At 34.5% G+C, this 19,266-nt stretch overlaps 1 protein-coding gene across 1 annotated transcript in view; it reads left to right on the top strand.

The window, feature by feature from the left end:
* Nucleotides 1-19,266, top strand: part of SLC25A36 (solute carrier family 25 member 36) — a 34,665-nt gene that overhangs the window by 9,792 nt on the left and 5,607 nt on the right. Inside the window, exons 2-5 of the mRNA XM_068965512.1 lie at nt 2,606-2,770; nt 7,520-7,597; nt 9,699-9,799; nt 17,448-17,514. Of these exons, the coding sequence (XP_068821613.1) occupies nt 2,606-2,770; nt 7,520-7,597; nt 9,699-9,799; nt 17,448-17,514 (411 nt within the window). The remainder of the gene's footprint in view (nt 1-2,605; nt 2,771-7,519; nt 7,598-9,698; nt 9,800-17,447; nt 17,515-19,266) is intronic.

Here is a 19,266-nt window from a genome sequence, read left to right as displayed (position 1 = left end):
CAACCTCGTGGACTGCAGCCTACCAGGCTCCTCCGTCCATGGGATTTTCCAGGCAAGAGTACTGGAGTGGGGTGCCATTGCCTTCTCCGAAACTCTTTGGTATTTCCCTCTGCAAGCCTTTCGTCTTTGCCAAGACAGTTAATCCTTTCCATTTGCTTCATTGCTCGAAACCTTTCTCCTGTCTTTGTCCTTGTGGCATTTTCCTTTAGACAGAGGAGAGGAGCTAAATCTAATGTAGTTATTCCTGTTTTCATAGAATAGGGATTTTAAATGTTTATCAACAGCAATAGTTTTGTTGTCTACATTGATTAATGATTTCAGTGTACAAAATAATTACTTTAAAATAGCAGCATGAGAAACACTGAAGTGTTACTCTTGTACTGCATACCTATTGCATTTTATAATGTTCTCCTTCAGGACAGTATAAGTGTTTGTGTGTATACCCACTTACACTTAACCCCAGCTCTGTACAGTTTAGATCCTCGTGTGTTTTATTTATTGAGGGTTTTTTTTTTTTAAGGGATCATACTGTATATGTCTAGTTTGTGATCTGGCCCGTTAGTAATAGTTCCATTAAAAAAAATTTAGTTGCTATTATCAGTAATTGACACTGACAACTTTTTTAAAATTTATGTAACTTTATTGGGGAAGAAATCAGATACTAGCAGAACTATTGGTTGATCACTCATCCATTGATCCATTGCATCATTTATTCAGTGCTTTATTAAACTGTATTGGAAGATAGATTAATGTACTAATATCTTCAAGCCTCCTAACAACTTAAATGAAGGTTGCGAAATGTTTGAGACCCTATTTTGGAAGAGTTGGACGTGACTGAGCAACCAGCAGCACTTTACTTTTCTTTGGAGCACAAAAGGCTGTTTGACTTCCGATTTCCATTCTCTGTAGAAGAACAGGTCACTCCTTTGTTGACATGCATAAAATAACATCACATTTTCAGTTCTTCTGATGCTATAAATTCAACAGTAGTTTTCCGGCCACATCAGTTATGAACATAAAGTATATTATGTAACCTCAAATCTTTTTAACCATGGAAGGCTTAAATAAGAATGGATGCTCTTAGAATAAATCTGCTTCCTTTGATTTGACGACTCAGCATCCATCTCAAAGAGAGATAAGAAGGCCTTCCTCAGTAATCAGTGCAAAGAAACAGAGGAAATCAATAGAATGGGAAAGACTAGAGATCTCTTCAAGAAAGTTAGAGATACCAAGGGAACATTTCATGCAAAGATGGTCTCAATAAAGGACAGAAATGGTATGGATCTAACAGAAGCAGAAGATATTAAGAAGAGGTGGCAAGAATACACAGAAAAACTATACAAAAAAGGTCTTCATGACCCAAATAATCACGATGGTGTGATCACTCACCTAGAGCCAGACATCCTGGAATGTGAAGTCAAGTGGGCTTTAGGAAGCATCACTACGAACAAAGCTAGTGGAGGTGATGGAATTCCAGTTGAGCTATTTCAAATCCTAAAAGATGATGCTGCAAAAGGTTTCTGCTAATCACGAGGAGCAGTCATCACCATGAAGGATTTTAGTACTTTTCTAGATATAAGGACATACAAGAATTGGGTTCATAAAATCAGCTCCTGGAAATATCTATCTGAAGACCTGTTCTGCCGGTTTTTCCCCAAGCACAGAGTGCCTCGTTTCTGCTCTCCACCCTGAACTCCTTTCAGGGGGTGTTGAAAATCAGCAGCTGCATGATTTAATCCTTGTAGAGGTAGATGGTAAGGGTCAATTTGTAGTTGACAGGGTCCCCTCATGGTCATAAATTCAACCACACTTTGGGAGGCATTTTATGACCGTTTTGTCCCGTGGTGCTAGGAAGGCATTCCTAGATCTGGCAGAGATTTCACTCATAGGCCACTCGGCGTGCTGTTAGTTGACTGGGTCTTTTCAGCAGTAACCAAAGGACTCTGTACAACCTGTGTTACTAATCTGTTATGATCCAGGGGGAGATGTCCTCTTATTTATCTTCCTGTATCTAGAGTTAGGGTCATAACTCATAAAATTATGTTTTTGTCAGATACTGATACTCAGTCACACATTTGGTAATGCAAGAAACAATAATCTTGTAAAATAGCTAGCAGTATTATTAAGATTGTAAGAATTAAACCACGATCTTGCACTTGGTGCGGCCCAGTATATCCTCAGGTTGTCAAGACTATTTCTTGAGTATTGAAAGATAAGGTAGGAGTTTGAGAAATAGGATATATCTCACATAATTGTCTCAGATTCAACACAAGTAATATCTGGGCAAGAAATACTAAATAAACCCTTACAACAGTATTTAAAGCTGTGATATGATACACATTTTAACAATAGCACCCACTGTTTGGATTCTTCAGCTAATTTTTCTTGCTAGATAGATACTAAACTCCTCTTACTTTTAGCTTCTAAATGTTTCTGTACAGTCAAATACATGAAACATGTAAGAAAGTATTTAGTCTCCTAAATACAGAAATTGTAGATTTTAGTACCTTCTCAAAGCCCCAGTTGCTCATTTTATTTCACAGCTCTGTGCATGTGTACTAATTTATGAGTTAAGTAGAGTTTTGTTCTTTGTACTTTCTTGTAGATGTGGTGGTACAGTGGGAGCTATTCTGACATGTCCACTGGAAGTTGTGAAAACACGGCTGCAGTCGTCTTCTGTGACGCTTTATATCTCTGAAGTTCAGCTGAGCACCATGGCCGGAGCCAGTGTCAATCGAGTAGTGTCTCCTGGACCTCTCCATTGTCTAAAGTGAGAGCACAGTTCTCATTAGTTGTTGTTGATTTACCTTAATGATAGCCTTGTTGACCTATTTATATTCTGCCGTTTTTAAAAAAGGCTTTACAGACTTAATGACAGAATTACTCTCACCTGTTCAGTAGAAACAGTGAGCATCCCTAATGGAGAGAAAAAGTGAATTGAATAATATAAAACATTATTTCCAAATCATGTGCATTTAAAATGTTTTTCTACATTTATCCATTCGATTTATTTTCTAAAGATATATTTCAGAAAGATATCAAAAAAACTCATACTTTGTGTTTATTTTGTTTCGGATTATGAATTCTAAAACAATTTAGTTTTTGAAATGTGATAATGTTGAATACTAATTCCTGTGTGTGTGTTTTTAATTTTTAAAGTACTTACACAGAAGTACATCCAATTAATGACAGTCTGATTTTTATACAGCCTAAATATAACCAAGATTTAAAGCAGATTTTAAAATGTAATTTAGCGTTTGGCACTTCTTGGTGGTTTGAAAAAGATGTGTTTTTACATTCTGTCATACTGCATTATATTACAGATTAGATTAGAAATTTCAAAACTGCTTAAAATTGGGGACTTGCCTGGTGGTCCAGTGGCTAAGACTCCATGCACCTGAAGCACAGGCCCCGGGTTGGATCCCTGGTCAGGGAACCAGATCTTCACACGCCATAACTAAGACCCAGTACAGCCAAATAAATAAGTAAATATTTTTTTAAAAAACTATTGAAATTGGATTTTATATGTTTAAACTTAAGTGTTTAACTGAATGGGCTTCCAAGGTGGCTCAGTGGCAAAGAATCCCATCTGCCAATGCAGGAGACGTGGGTTTGATCCCAGGGTTGGGAAGATTCCCTGGAAAAGGAAATAGCAACCCACTCCCATATTCTTGCCTGGGAAATCCCATGGACAGAGGAGTGTGGTGGGCTACAGAAAATGGGGTTGCAAAGAACTGGACACAGCTTAACGACCAAGCACAAGCATGAGTGGGTAACTCAAGGCCTATGTGTCTCTCTTATCAGCTCACTTGGGACATAATCTATTTGAACTTAGTTCAGTAGTGTTTATTTTGTGGTAGCAAGTAAACCCGTACTTTGTGTTTACTTTCACTACTAAAAGGTTTCATCACTTTTTTCAAACTTACCTAAGTACTTGAGTAGGCAGAATAAAATTGTTAACAATTTCGGGTTAACATGCCATTTGAAGTGAAAGTGAAGTTGCTCGGTCGTGTCTGACTCTTTGCGACCCCATGGACTGTAGCCCACCAGGCTCGTCTGTCCATGGGATTCTCCAGGCAAGAATACTGGAGTGGGTTGCCATTTCCTTCTCCAGGGGATCTTGCCCACCCAGGGATTGAACCCAGGTCTCGCATTGCAGGCAGATGCTTTAACCTCCGAACCACCAAGGAACATGCCACAGTTACAGATAAATACTTCTATATGGTAAATGATAATCTTTTAATACCATGATGTTGACATTACCACTGACTTCCTCTTCTTAAAATTCTTCCTTTGACCTTTTTGACAGTACTATATTTTTTTTATTTCATTTTTAAGTGGTTTTGCCTTCTCTGACTTTCCTCAGAGGCACTGATAGGAATCCCTCTGGTTTCTGTTTTAATTTCTCAGTTTTCCAGGGACTGTAACCCGCCACGCTCCTCCGTCCATGGCATTTCCCAGGCAAGCATACTAGAGTGGGTTGCCATTTCCTTCTCCAGAGAATCTTTCCAACCCAGGGGTCAAGGCCAAGTCTCTTGCATCACCCGCATTGGCAGGCGGATTCTTCACCATTAGTGCCACCTAGGACTCCCCCATGTGAAAAGTCAGCTTAATGTTTCACGTGTCATCGGTACCCAGATGACTTCCAAGTCTGCATTTTCTTGCCTTAACCTCTCTTCGTATTCCCATTTTTCCCCCTCATCAGTCTGTTTTATGGCTTCTTCCTTTTTTCCCAGCATCTCTATTCAGAGATAATTTACATATTATAAAATTCACCCATTTAAGGTGTATAGTTCAGTTGTTCTTAGTATATTATATTCACAGAGTTTGCATTCACAGAGTTGTATATTCACATCACCACACTCTAAATTTAGAATATACTCATCATCATCACAAAAAAAAACCCTTTCCTATTAGCAGTCACTCCTGTTTTCTCTTCTTCCTCACCGCCCCCCGCCCTAGGCAACAACTACTAATCTATTTTCTATCATTAAGGACTTGCATATTCAGGGAATTTTATGTGAATAAGATTATGTAATATGTGGTCTTTTGTGCCTGATTTCTTTCACTCAGCCTGTTTTCAAAGTTCATCTCTGCTGTAGCAAGCATCTTTTTATTGCCAAATGTTCCATTGTGTAGGTATGTACTACATGCGTTTATCCACCTATCGGTTGATGAACATTTGCATTGTCTTCCCTTTTGGAGTATTGTGAATAATGCCATTACAGAAACCTGTTTTCTTGTTCCATGTTTTCTCTTTTGGGGGATATATATTGTATTAGGAGTAGAATTGTTGGTCATTTTAACACTTTCGGGAACTGCCAAACCATTTTCCAGAATGGATGCATCATTTTCCATTCCCACCACCAATGAATGAGGTTTCTAATTCCTCGCCAAAATATAAAATAAAAATTCTCACCAGCCTTTGTTTTACTCCATCTGTTTTTATGTAACCATCCTAGTGGGTATGAAGTGTTTCATGGCTTCTTAACCAGGAATTTTGGGAATTCCCCCTTAGGTTTTAGGGGTCTCATGGATGAGCTTCCAGAGATCTATAAATTAGGTTGAAATTGTGTGCGATATTGTGAGTATTTGCAAATGTTTTTCTATTTTAAAGGACAGTTACCTTTCTTAACTTCTCAAAAGAATTTATTACAGACGAGAGTAGCAAACACTGAAATTTATTAAATGTGTTCTACAATTTGTCATTCTTAATTCTGCTTCTGTCTAACCTAGTTTTATCTAAAGTGTTCTGTATCACCTATATCAGTCATCTGGCAGCATGGTAAAAATGCAAGTTGCTAAACACTGTCCTGTACCTATTGAATCAGAATACTGTGAGGGTGTAATCTAAGAAATTTTCATTTTGAACAAATGCTCCAATAATAATGATAATATTAAGATTTATCAAGTGTTTACTGTAAGCCTGGTACTCTTTTCAGCTCTTTTTTTTAAATTAACTTGGGCTTCCCAAGATAGTAAAGAACCCACCTGCCAGTCCAAGAAACATAAGAGATCTGGGTTTGATCCTTGGGAAGGGAAGGTCCCCTGGAGAAGGGCAACCCACTCCAGTATTCTTGCTTGGAGAGTCCTGTGAACAGATGAGCCTGGCAGGCTACAGTTCATCGCGTAGCAGGGTCGGACACAATGGAAACGACTTAGCATGTAGCACACATTCCTCATAGTAACCACCACCCTACCTCCCCCCTGAAAATATTATTTTCCTGTTTACTGTTGATGAAAAATAAGGATAAGAGAAAGGTCATTACTTTATGTTTCACAACTAGTCAGTTACCAAAATTGGACCTTATATTAAGGCCCCACAATTCAGGCCCTTAATTAAGCATTATGCTCAACTGCCTTTCAAGCAGTCATTCTTAAGCATATAGATGCTTCAGAACCATTGGCCTCGTCTGTTAACTCTGAGTTAAAATACCTACACTTCATCAATCTATGTTTCTTACCCCCAAATCTCATTTAATAACTCACCTTCAGAAAGCCTTCTATGACTTGGACATGCCTCTCTGTTCCTCTCCCTGCTGAGCCTGTGTTTCAGTTCAAGTTCAGCTCAGTCATGTCCGACTCTTTGGACCCCATGAATCGCAGCACGCCAGGCCTCCTTGTCTATCACCAGCTCCCGGAGTTCACCCAAACTCATGTCCATCGAGTCAGTGATGCCATCCAGCCATCTCATCCTCTGTCATCCCCTTCTCCTGCCCCCAGTCCCTCCCAGCATCAGAGTCTTTTCCAATGAGTCAGCTCTTTGCATCAGGTGGCCAAAGTAGAGCCTGTGTTTAGTATCTACTTATTAATATGGTCTGTTAAATTACTTACTTGAGCCTAATTCTTTTTTCCACAAATGGACAGATTTCTCAGTGGCAGGGTCCTTACCATCTTTTCTTACTTACTATGTTTAATTTTTACACAATAACTATTCAGTATAGTAAATGTTAACTAATTAGAGGGAGAAACAGTAGCAGACTAACCATTTTAGTACCCTGAAGAATGTAAGCGTACTAACATCAGTAGATTAATTAGTAAATTCCTAGTAGATTAGTACTAACATTAGTAGGTAGATTTTTGCCATTTCACTAAAGTGGTTGGATAACATACTACTGCAGTGGGATAGCATTGTTCAGTATCAAGGAAGGGATCTCCAATACTAGGAAGCAACTGCATTTTTAACTGGGAATTGAAGTTGCTGGTGAAGATAGTAAAATGGAGGAGATTAAAGAAAAGAGTAGCATGATCATATGAAAATGTAGAAATCTATATTGATGATTATGTCTCTGAAACTTTCAGGAAAGAATCTAAATGGAGTTTCACTAGTAAATCCGTTATCAATCTTTATTATATGCTTTGTCAAGGAAAGCAGGTTTTCATAAGTGAGGTGAGGAACACTGACAAGAGCATTTATAACATAGTACAAACAGGAGATTTAGACTTTTATATTTTCTGTATAAATAAAGTACCGCACTTTGAAGGACTTTCCTTTCTAAATAATATTTTTCTCTTTCAGGGTGATCTTGGAAAAAGAAGGGCCTCGTTCCCTATTTAGAGGATTAGGCCCCAATTTGGTGGGGGTGGCCCCTTCCAGGTAAAAAAATACATTTAAGTTAATTCAGTTGTGGCAGTCTTTCTTGTTTCAAGTTTAATGAGAAGAGATGCTGACAAGAAGTCAACATGATAAGGATGAAGCACTGTGACAGGTTGATACCAGTAACCATCCAAAAGGATGGGCAGATTGTGTCATGTGGAGGTGTGAAGGGCCTCAGTTGTCATTGTCATGTATGAGATTGTCATGAAACAGTCTCTGCACCAAGTTCAAAACAACCAAAAAGGCCTTAATATTTTGTCATTTTTCTCTGATATCTTTTTATCTTAGATTGACTTTTTCCATGATAGAACACAGCAGGGTTCACATTCAGAAAATGTGTACCCAGGCCTCTGTATCCAAACAGTGTAGCAAAACCAAATCCCATTATTTATGGGATTTCAACTTTTTGTGGGCTCTTTCTTTTTAAAACCTGATCCAAAATTCATTCTAATTGTGAGGTCTAAAAAAATGTGTAGTGTAAAGCTTGACACGTCACCTTAAACACATCCCCTCTCACCCAGTGTACCTTTCTACACACAGTTACTCTCTGCCCTGCCCATATGATAAAAGTTTGGTTTAAAGTCTTCCTTTATTTTTTTCTGGCTAATTGTGTACATGAAAAGCACAGTATATATGTTTATTATCATTTATACAAATTGAATTGTATTGAACTATTCACCAAGTTTGTCTTGAAGCTTTTTCCATGAAAATAGCTGAGTTTTTTAAAACTTTTATAGTATGATTGACCCCCTTATTTGTAAACCTTTAGATTTATTTCCAGATTTTTGCTGTTAAAAACAATGGTTTTGGAAACATAGCTGTGCGTTTATCTGTGAGTACTTAAGCAAGTATTTTTCTTTAGGATAGTTACCTAAAAGTAGAATTTCTGGACAGAAGGGCATATAAACATTTAAAGCTAGCGAATAATTGCTCAAATCCCTTCTGAAAAGGCATCCCATCCTTTTATTCTCAAGTAGGGAATTAGTTGCTCTTTATCCACATATTACAAATGTTGGCAACTCTCCATGTATTTTAATACTTGCCAAATAGATTAGCCATGATTTTTGCTGTTTTAATATGTTTTATATTGGTGCTTTCATGTCCTCTTCCTTGTAACTGTTTTTCATTTGTATCTCTCTTGTGTGAATTACATATGCATATTCCTTGCCCATTTTCTCATTAGGGTGCTTTTTTTTCTTATTCATATCTAGTAATTCAGTGTTTATTCTCTTCCTACTTTGATATCATTCAGTATATCCTTTTTTTTTTTCAAGAAAAAGAATATTTCATTTTCAGTTTTATTGACTTCCATATTTTCTTAAGCACGTTTAAAAAAAACACATCAGTGAGATTTGCCTTTCCCTTCTTAGACAGAGAATCAGGATTGTTGGAAAATAACAAGATATTTGATACAGCAGCAAGTAACTCAATGCCCGGAAAGCTATCAACAGTGAGGAGGTAGTTGAATGCATAAAGTCACAGTTAATAAGTTAGCAGGGAAAATATTTATAAATTTAATGCAGTGTTTACAAATGTTAGAATACCTGATACGACCCAGTGTGACTGATTTCTTTTGCAGTTGTTCTGTCTGTTTAGGGATGCTGTAAGCTACTCTCTGTGTAGTATAGGTTGATATATAGCACAGTGTGTCAAAATTGTTGAACATTCACTTTGATTGTTAGTTCTGCCTTCCTCTCTTCAAAAACAACATAAAATACCCACATCACATCTCCTGTCATGTATTTAACTTACCCTTAGTGCTATATAGGCCTTTCAGCCTTATTCATGTGTTTTCTGATCATCAAAGTCTTACACAAACACTTTTTGTTTCAGTCAGTTGCTGTTAAAATATTGGGATATGAGCATCTGTTTGAGAATGCTTTACATTTAAGTTTATCTTTAACAAGTCAATACAAAAAATACTTCATGGTTTTCTTTAAAAATACGTAGATAGTACATGAAAATGTAAATAATAACTTAAGATTTTGTTTTATGTTTTTAGATTTCTGGACTCTGAAATAATAAAGATCAATTTATATGCCATGTAAATCTTACTAATTAAGCAACATGCTTATTGACAAAACTAAAATCTTTATTTTAGAGCCATATACTTTGCTGCTTATTCAAACTGCAAGGAAAAGTTGAATGGTTTATTTGATCCTGATTCTACCCAGGTACACATGATTTCAGCTGCAATGGCAGGTATGAATATACATGATATTAAAAAACAAAATTTTCTGACACCTAGAGACTTAATATTGCTTTTTGATGAATTTAACCTTGTAAAGTTAAGGCAATGTGCTTTTCATTGATTCACATCTGCAAGCATGATTTTTACATTTTTTAGTATACCATACATTTTATTAAATAGTATATGTAAAATCTGTTGTCAGTTGGCATTTATGTATTTAGAAGTTTGTGATACATGCAGGTAATATAATATTTACATTGTCTTGTGTAGTCCGCTGAATATTTTGTGATCACTTTTAACTGTTTTAAGAATCCAACCATAATTACACTTAAAATTATAGAGCTGTAATTTACTCTTTTCTCCTCAATTTCTGTTAGTGCCTTTTCCTTTTTTGCTGCATGTTTTGGCTTCTGTCTGAAATGTGCCGGCAGTTCTTGGTAAAGTATTCATTTTGTCCTGTGCTCAAATGCTGAAATTTTTGTGAGTGGTGTATTACTGATAACTCAGTTATTATAATGTATGTATTGAAAAATATGTTTAGCATTCCACATAAATCACACTAAGATAGCACTGAAAATGTAGCTGTGCACCAGATACCTGTACAAGCTTGCTCTAGAAATGTTTCCAGGAACTCTTTCATCATCATTCATGAGAATATATGATTGTGAGTTAAAACAGCTAGTCTTGGACCTCTGCACTGCCTTAAAGATAGTCTGGGAGATTGGTTTGACCAGTATGGTTCTGGAATCATTTGCTGCCATGCATGTTAGACAAAGCCATGACCTTTATTTCTCATCAGAAAATTCTCTCTAGTTCTGAGATTTGGTGCATATTCAATCATGCCTCGCATTTCTAAATTATGCTGTGACTTTATAAAGCAAATTATAACTACCTGTATCAACTGTTGATCGAGAAATTGAATGTCAGATGCTTGATAATGAGTTAACTATTTTCTGTTTAGAAATAAATTGGATCAATTTCAACCACATAATTAATGAACTAAGTGTAAGTTTGAAATACTAATTTCCGAGAGGTCAGTAGCCATATAATCTAGTACATACCTTACAAATTATTTTTATGGCTTTTTATATTTAGTTATTGTTGACTGACTCACAGAGTTTCAAAACTGGAAAGTAAAGCTTTAAAGATCAAGGTGGTGAAATACTCTTTACCAAAGAAAAGAGATCTTAGGCAAGTTAGGTAGTTTATGTGACTCTCCATTACCTTAGGTTATATTTTGAAAATCAGTTCTTTAATACCACAGAGATCATCTAGTTACAGTTAGAGTTTTTTAATATATTTTGATAAGTGTTGGATATGAATATCTATGACTTTTCTCTCCAAATTTGAGTCTATAAAGTTAGTGGCTAATTTCAAAATATATAACCACTATGTTAGGGTCTTTAAGAATATATTTCTGGATTATCAGTGTTCATGTTTTTGTTTTTTTAACCCCAGAAAATTGTAAAGAAATGTTAATCTTTCTTTTTTGAAAGACTTGATGCCAAGAAAGTAGGTAAGCAATTATTTTAAGTTGAGGATAGTTGTTAATATATTCAGTATTGCAAATTTAGGGTTTCAGAAAACCAATTCCCACTGGAACATCTTTCATTAGACTATCTCATCAAAATTTATTACTATATTTGTATCATACTGCAAAGATTTTCAGTGGAATTGTCATTTTGTACTTTTTTCTCAAATGTGTATGAATGTTAACTTGTAGTTCTGTTTTTATCTATGCGTTGATACTGTTTCCCAACTTGAATTTCTTGAATTTTGGTAAACTGAAAGACTTACATTGTTCAGAGAGTATTGTACTATACATTTGTGTAATTTGAAAATACTTCTTCCATTTGTTTGCAGTTAGATTTTTTCTGAGAATTACATCTTCAGAGCTTCTTTGCAACTGTTCATGAGCAATAATATTTAGCTTTGCAGTTTTTATACATAGCTACATGGTTGGTGAAACTGAATGGTCCCATGCAGACTTGTTAAGGTAGCCTTTGGCCCCCTTCACTCTTGTAATAATGTAGACTGGTTTTTCTTCAGGATCATTTTTAGAGGTCTTCAAAATATGAACTGGGGGTGCAAAGTGCTTAGAGGCAGTCATTTGAAAATTTGTTTTCTTACTATTCAAAAAAATGCTAACCTTGTCACTTTAGTATAAAAAATGTACCACTGTTGATAACGCCTGCAAGATTTTGCCACATCAAATAGCACATGCATTAAGGGTTTAGTAACTATGTACATAATTTTTATTCCAAGTAACCTCTTGGTTCAGTTGCCTTTTGCAGTCTATTCATATGAAATTGAATATTAAACCTATTTAATTTAAAGGACAGTTTATTTAAAGGCTGTCTTATTTTCATTTGTTTTAGTGTTTCAAGGAAATAATGTAAGAATTTGTAGACTCTCAACTTGAGCTATAAATTTTCATGCATTAAACTTTTTTCTAGTTTTGAGGCTGCTTAATCAGGTTAAGTAATAGTGACTTTGTTTTACTACCTTCCCCCCTCCCCCCACATATGACCTTTGGCAGACTAAATATATCTTAATCATTGAGGGTATATTTATTTTCTTGAGGGTTTTTGTGTGTTTTTGTTTAAATGAGTTTGCATATCCCTCTGTATACACCTACACAAAGGTGTGTATACAGTAAGAATAGTATTAAATTTTTTTCTTCTATAGTAACTCCCAATCTTCCAAAGTTTTTATCTGGTTTATATATACTTTTATATATAACAGTATAGATTTAACAGAGATGAATTCTGATTTTTATTGGATAATATATTTACACAGTGATTGCTTAATTTTTTTAATAGCAGTAATGTAATCATTTAACATTTCCTAGATACTAGTGGGTTTTATTTGTTTGTGTTAATAGTGTTCAAGGTACATTTTCTATTTGACTTAAAGCTTAAGGTTAAATTTTTACTCATTAAATAGAAATTTTGTTTTACATTATAAAATATTTTTTAAAATAATTTATCCCTGGCAGTTTATTCAGCTAGATGGATGGTTAGATGTTTTGTGTGTTTTCATGTAAACATTCTTCCTGTTTTTTGTTTCGTAGAGCACAAGAAACTGAATACAAAATATTTTATAAAAATGGATGTGCAGTATTACTGATCATAGTACAGAAAGTGAAAGGTACTACTATTGTAGCCACCTATATGTTACATTTTTTAAAAAGTACAGTTATAAACTGAAGTTCCTTGAATTTTCTATTTTTTTAATTTTTACTTTTTTTTTTTTTTAATTTAATTTAAATATTTTTTGGCCATGCTGTGTGGCTTACGGAATCTTGATTCCCTGGCCAGGGATCAGAGCTGGGCCCATGGCAGTAAAAGTGCCAAGTCCTAATCACTGGACTGCCAGGGAACTCCTCTGGGTTTTTTGTTGTTGTTTTTTAGATTTACCAAATAAACTGATTGTTAAAGAACAGAAAATATTTGTGATTTCAGCTCTGAGCATGGTAAATAATAATGGTAGGAAAATGGGATATGACAGTCTGCTCTGAATATTTTCTTAGATTTCTGCTTTGACAAGGTTAGCATTTTTTCATTAAGGCATAATTGATCTTCTTTTGGGTAAGTATTTAGACTCTCAAAACTGCTACAGATGGCAGAATTTTCAGTACTCGGTACTTTAAAAAAAAAATTATGGCCCATTCTGATATTCCTTTTTCTTTTTTAACTTAAAATTTTCAAAAGTTAGATCTCACAGTAAATATTTCTCAAATCCTTCCAATGGGATTCATTTTGTACACGTGTTTCTGATGAGGTCACTGCTTGTTGTTATGATACAGAAAAGCCTGTGTCTATTTTAGGCATTTACTGTACATTTCTCCCGAGAAAAGAGTGAGATCGTGTCATCTCATGCTCCCCATCCGCAGGTCACTTCCTGTAGAAATATGGACTAACTTAAACCTCGTGAGTACTGATCTGAGCATCTCTTGCAGCCTCTAGTTATAAGAAACACACCCTGGGAATTTATAATAGCTGTTGAATAGAAGGCGGGAAATGAATTTTTATTTCCTGAATTTGTGTGTGCATTATCTGAGTATTTCATAAAACTTTAATTCTGATTCTTTGATAAACTCCTTCTAGAAGGAAGAATGGAGTAACTTTTCAGTTATTGTTAATAAAAGCCTGGGGTCTTTAGCTTGGCCATAATAGCCTTGACCTCCAAAGAATTCCTTAGTAGTATTTAAGATTTACATAGCTGTAAATGGTATCATACCATCTGACAACTTTTAGAAAATAGTAGTTCTCTTTGTTAGTATAACATGTTTTAAAAGTCTAATACAGTGCTTTCCATTCTTGTCTGTTGATACTTGGCTTTCTACTTTCTTGCAAAAACATTGATCTTAATACCTACCATTACTTTCCAAATACGGGATAAGAATATATGGGATCTTATTTTAGTTTTAATTAGTTTTTTTTGTGTGTTTTGTTTTGTTTTTAATATATTTCTCTTCAAAGGTTAGGTGGGCTTTGTTCTTACAGAAGTTAATAAAAAGTACTGAAAATGCAATACTACAGGTATCACTCACTTAATGAAATAGACATTTTCAGCAAGTTTATTATATGGATTTCTGTTGTTCTGGTTTTTAATTGGTTTACATTATCAAATGGAATCTTAAATGAAACAAAGCTTTAAAAATTACATTTAAAAGATTTTTTAAACTTTCTAATAAAATATTAACTATATTACTAATAGTATGGCCAGTATATTGCCATTTTGATTTTATTGACTGGAGCAATATTGATTCTTTTTAACCTACAAATAGATAAGTCAGTTTTAATATTTAACAGGGTACTCAGAATATTAATATGAAATAGCATATTATCAAAATGTCACAAAATTTAAATGCCAAAATAAAAGTAACAGGAAATGTCTAAATTTCAGGGGAACCGTTCCCAGTATCTTTGTGTATGTTTATCTTAAAAGAAGTAGGAAGGTGTTTAACTTAAGCTATTTGCCAGCTGCAAATCACCTTACCATATATAATTCAAAGTTAGTAATAAATTTGTTTCTTCCTGCTTGTTTGATTTTTTTAACTAATAGATTATGTTTTCTAGATTTCATCAGCCTAATACTGTCTCCGTAATTTATTAGAATGTTTTCAGTTAAGAGAATGTACTAGGACCAGAGCTAGTAAAGGAACAATAGCTAAAAAAACCTGTGGATTATATATCGATTCTTTTCTTTAACTTAATGGTTTGCTGACAGTGAGGCAGTGTGTTTATTGAGCTAGCTTTTTACTGGGAGAGTGAGTCCCAGCTGTAGTAAGCTCAGACTTTATAGGGACAAGATGATGTCATTCTTTCACTTAAATTTTAGTGTGTCACGTTCCATAGGTCAGTCTGTATCTGGAAATGAATTTTAGTTAAGTGAGAAATACCTGTTGTTTGCTTCCTATCATTGTTTATTAACATATACAGAGCATAATTAAAACTTAATTATGGGTAATTAAAAATTTATCCCTAGTAATAATTACAAATATGTATTATAATATTTTAAGTTTTCATATATGGCGTTTTTTTCAGCCTCTAATTGAGGAATTTGAGACTTGAAAGAGTGTTCATAAATTTAGGTACTCAGTTTATATTTTTAGACATAGAACTTTATTTTTTTAGAAAGCTTTGATGCTTAAGTTTGATAACCCAGTTTTAGGCTTTCAAAGTTTAATAAAGCAAATTTTTTTCTTAAAATTTCCACAGAATAATTAATAAAAACTATTTTGAGTAATGGAGAGTATTTTGTTGGTTTGTGCTGCTTAGAGGCCTTTTGATGATAAACTCCTAATATTACTGTACAGACATTTAGCTAATACAGATATTTAGGTTTAAAATAAAGAATTATTAAATTAGGGGTATGATCAGAATTCTGATGTCAGGTTCACGTTTGCTTTAGAATATAATTTAAATATCTTTAGTTTGACTTTTTCACTTAGAAAAATGAGATTCAAGATACTTTATTCTTAATTAAGCCAGGCCATGCACAAATCTATTCCATTTAAACTGATCTGGTTTCATAGTTTTCTTCTCTTTCCTTTTATCAAGAATATATGCGTGAAAAGAACCTTTTAAAACATCTTCCTGACACCCTGTTCAGCACATTCAATTTTTATTGTTTTGGTACTGGCTGATCCTTACAAAATTGTTGATCCCTGTCTAATTTTACATGTATGTATGTAGCATTAAAAGCACTTAAGAGAAATGGAGACTATATAATCATTAAAAAATTATTAAAGGAGTTATTAAACCAAACTTTTGTTTCATTTATCTTAGTTGATAATAGATTCAATTTGAGCATCTTTTTGTGAAACATCTGGCTATTTCTGCAATATTAATATAGTGGATTAAAGGAGTAAAATTGGAGTTAGCTAATGATCTGACATTATAGAAGGGGAAAGAACCTATGAGGCTAAATTCCGATCAGTAAACAATGTAGTACCACAGCATTTTTGTTCCTGAAAGTACTTTACTAATATTAGTGTGCTGATTATATTTCAAAGCCTTTCTAAAAATAATGTGCTTGACCTGCTAGTATTTGATAGAAAGTATTAACAGTTAAGATCCTTAGACATTTTTGCATGTAAGTTTTCACTGAATTTTAAGGCCAATTGAATAAATGTAGGTTGATGAAAGGTAATTCTATGAAATTTGTGTAGCAGCTAATCTTAAATATTTCACAAGCATTATATTATGAAAACCCTGTTTTGTATAGATGAAGCAATCTCCATAAATTTCTATCATCAAGATTGCATTTCGTGTGCTATTTTTCCGTAGCTCTAGGAAGATAGCAAGTAAAAGATACACACTAGCCTAGAAACATACAAGAGATCTTAATTTACTGCCTGAAATCAGCCACCTTAGGGGACCACCCTTCCACACTGATAGTTAATACCTAGTACTTTAGTTTTAAAGTTTTAATAAAGCTACCTTCTACCTTCAGTTTCTCTCTTCAGTGTCTCAAAGTGAAAGGGAAGTTCTGATTTGTAACTTTTTGTACTTTTAAGTTTTTGTATGTCTTTAAGTGGATGAAAAAATAGATCTGCCCTTTTTAATTGTTCAACAGAAACCATATCTCTGTGATACCATTATTTTAACAGTATTAACAAGTATATGGTTACATAAAGTATTCATAAGGCCAAACAATAATTCTGTCATATAGTCAACTTAAGATCAAATATTAGTAAATGCTGACGTTTATGTAGACTCCATTTTGAACATAGTGATTTGTGATGTTAGTTGGACCCTAAGTAGCTGTTGTAGAGTTTGCATGCTAAAAAGCCCTAAAATACACAAAATTTCTATGTGTCTGCACAAATGGGTTTCTAAATTTAGAGAATAGAGGGTGCCCAGAGGGTATTCTGAATGTATTGGAAGATGAATTATATATAATCAGATTTTGTTCTTAAAAATTTTTTTAGTTATGAGTCAGACTTTGAGACTAAATTTAAAATAAAGTACAAATGTTCATGGTTGTGAATGGATTTGTAAAACAAAAGTGTAAAGCATACATCAGTTTATAGGTAAATATTTATATGCATTTTTTAAAATATAGACTTACATAAAGTTTTAAAAAACCTTGAGGTTAATAGTGTGTCCTTCATTTTTACCAGAGTTCATTTTAAACATGTTTGTTTAGGTTTTACTGCAATCACAGCGACCAACCCCATTTGGCTTATAAAGACTCGATTACAGCTCGATGCAAGGTATGTTAATTCATTAAAGTTGGCTTCAACAAAATTTTTTCTATAAATTGGTATCTAGTGCCAGGTATCTAACCATGTTTTTCCCCTCATTTCATTCACCCCATGTGTGATTATAATCAACACTTCTAAATACCTAAATAAACTAACTACATGATCAGTGAGTCTAGACTGAGTCTTTGAGGATCATTGTTCAAACTCCAGAACCTTGTACAGCGAAGTGTTCTAGCATGGATTTTAGCTCTCATGTATTCATGAACTTCATCTGTTACCCCTAGTCACTTTATGGCAGCAAGATTCATTCATTCAATATATCTGTAATGAACAGGTACTGGTAGGTTCTAGAGATACCTCTGGAAACAGTGGGGACCAATTTTAATGGAATAGTCAATGAATGGTTTTTGAACCCATTTTAAGCAGAGGCACTAGTCAGTGCACACCTCACATATCTTTAAGTTTATGCCTGTGGCAAGTTCTGGGAACTGAGAGAAAGGCCAAAAGTGGTATAGCTTAGAGTCCTGCCATCTCAGCTCCCATTGGCCTTCAGAATGAAGGATGGGGAGAGGGTAACACTTTTTTAAGTAGAGAGATGATCTGTCTGGTGTGTTGTAATAATAATAATCACATTAATTGTTTTGAAACTAATTTAACCCTTCAGTCTGGAGTAGGCTATATATAAAAGATTTTCACTGTTTCTTATATTTTAGGGTTTGGTAAGCCTAGTGTTATATCTTGTAGACTATAAATAAAACTGACCTAAGAAATCATTAACAATTATGCCTGCCTAAAGATCTGTTTTCTGCGTTTTGTCATGTGGAATTGTATGTCACTTGGAGACTTAAAATGTCTAGTCCTTATTTCATCTGGAATAATTTTTAGTGAAACCTAAGTACAGTGTTATGGCAAGACTCAAAGTTTATTTTGAAGTCAGGAAACTGAAAGGTAGTGGTAGATAAGACAACCCAAAGGTTGAAAAGTGTGAGATGCCAGGCTGTATTGTACTATTACAAACTACCAGGGGAATGTATGCTTCAGTATTTAGAGGGTGGATTTAGGTGAAAAGTAATAGTAAAGCCAGCACAATTTTTTAGGCTTAAGAGTAGGGTTGGGGTAGTAGTGGAAGGTTGATTTGAAGGTGCGCTACCTTACAACACTGAGACCGAGAATAGGGCGAATATGTTTGCATGTTATCCTTTAGGACTTAGAGCTCTCTTAACTTTCTTGTAAGAAAGAATTTGACAGCCGAAACTAATTACAGTTGGTTGTGTGGATCACTCAACTAAGAAGGTAATTTATTCAGTACCATTAGTTGAGGATAGTTATTCAAGACAGTTACTAGTTTATAAAGTTGGAGAATCTGTAGGTTATCAGGTAGATGTCTTAGTTGTGATTTTATTTTGTTACATCATAAGCAGGTTGTATATAATTTATAAACAGTTAACTTTTTTATTTCTTTCCCTGTGGGTAGAATTTAAACCCATTTCTTACAGATAAAGTTCTATTGAGGGAATCATAGTGAAGGTAATAAATATTTTTATGAACTCAGAATTGTATCAAAGATGTTGCACGCTTAAGCAGCACTAAGAAAGCTGTCTTGGGCACAGTGCTCAATACATACTTGATAACATAGACGTCCTCATTCACTATTTACTGAGGTAAAAGAGACAGCCATTACCTTCAAACGATCATAGAAAATTTGACTTAAATGCACCCAGTCATTTTGGGGGAGAAATTGGGTGGGCTTGAAAGAATCCC

This window comes from Capricornis sumatraensis, chromosome 1 (genome assembly GCF_032405125.1).
Source record: "Capricornis sumatraensis isolate serow.1 chromosome 1, serow.2, whole genome shotgun sequence".
In the NCBI taxonomy this organism is placed as follows: Eukaryota; Metazoa; Chordata; class Mammalia; order Artiodactyla; family Bovidae; genus Capricornis; species Capricornis sumatraensis.
The sequence above is the reverse complement of the archived record's forward strand: the minus strand, read 5'-3'. Positions and strand labels throughout refer to the sequence as shown.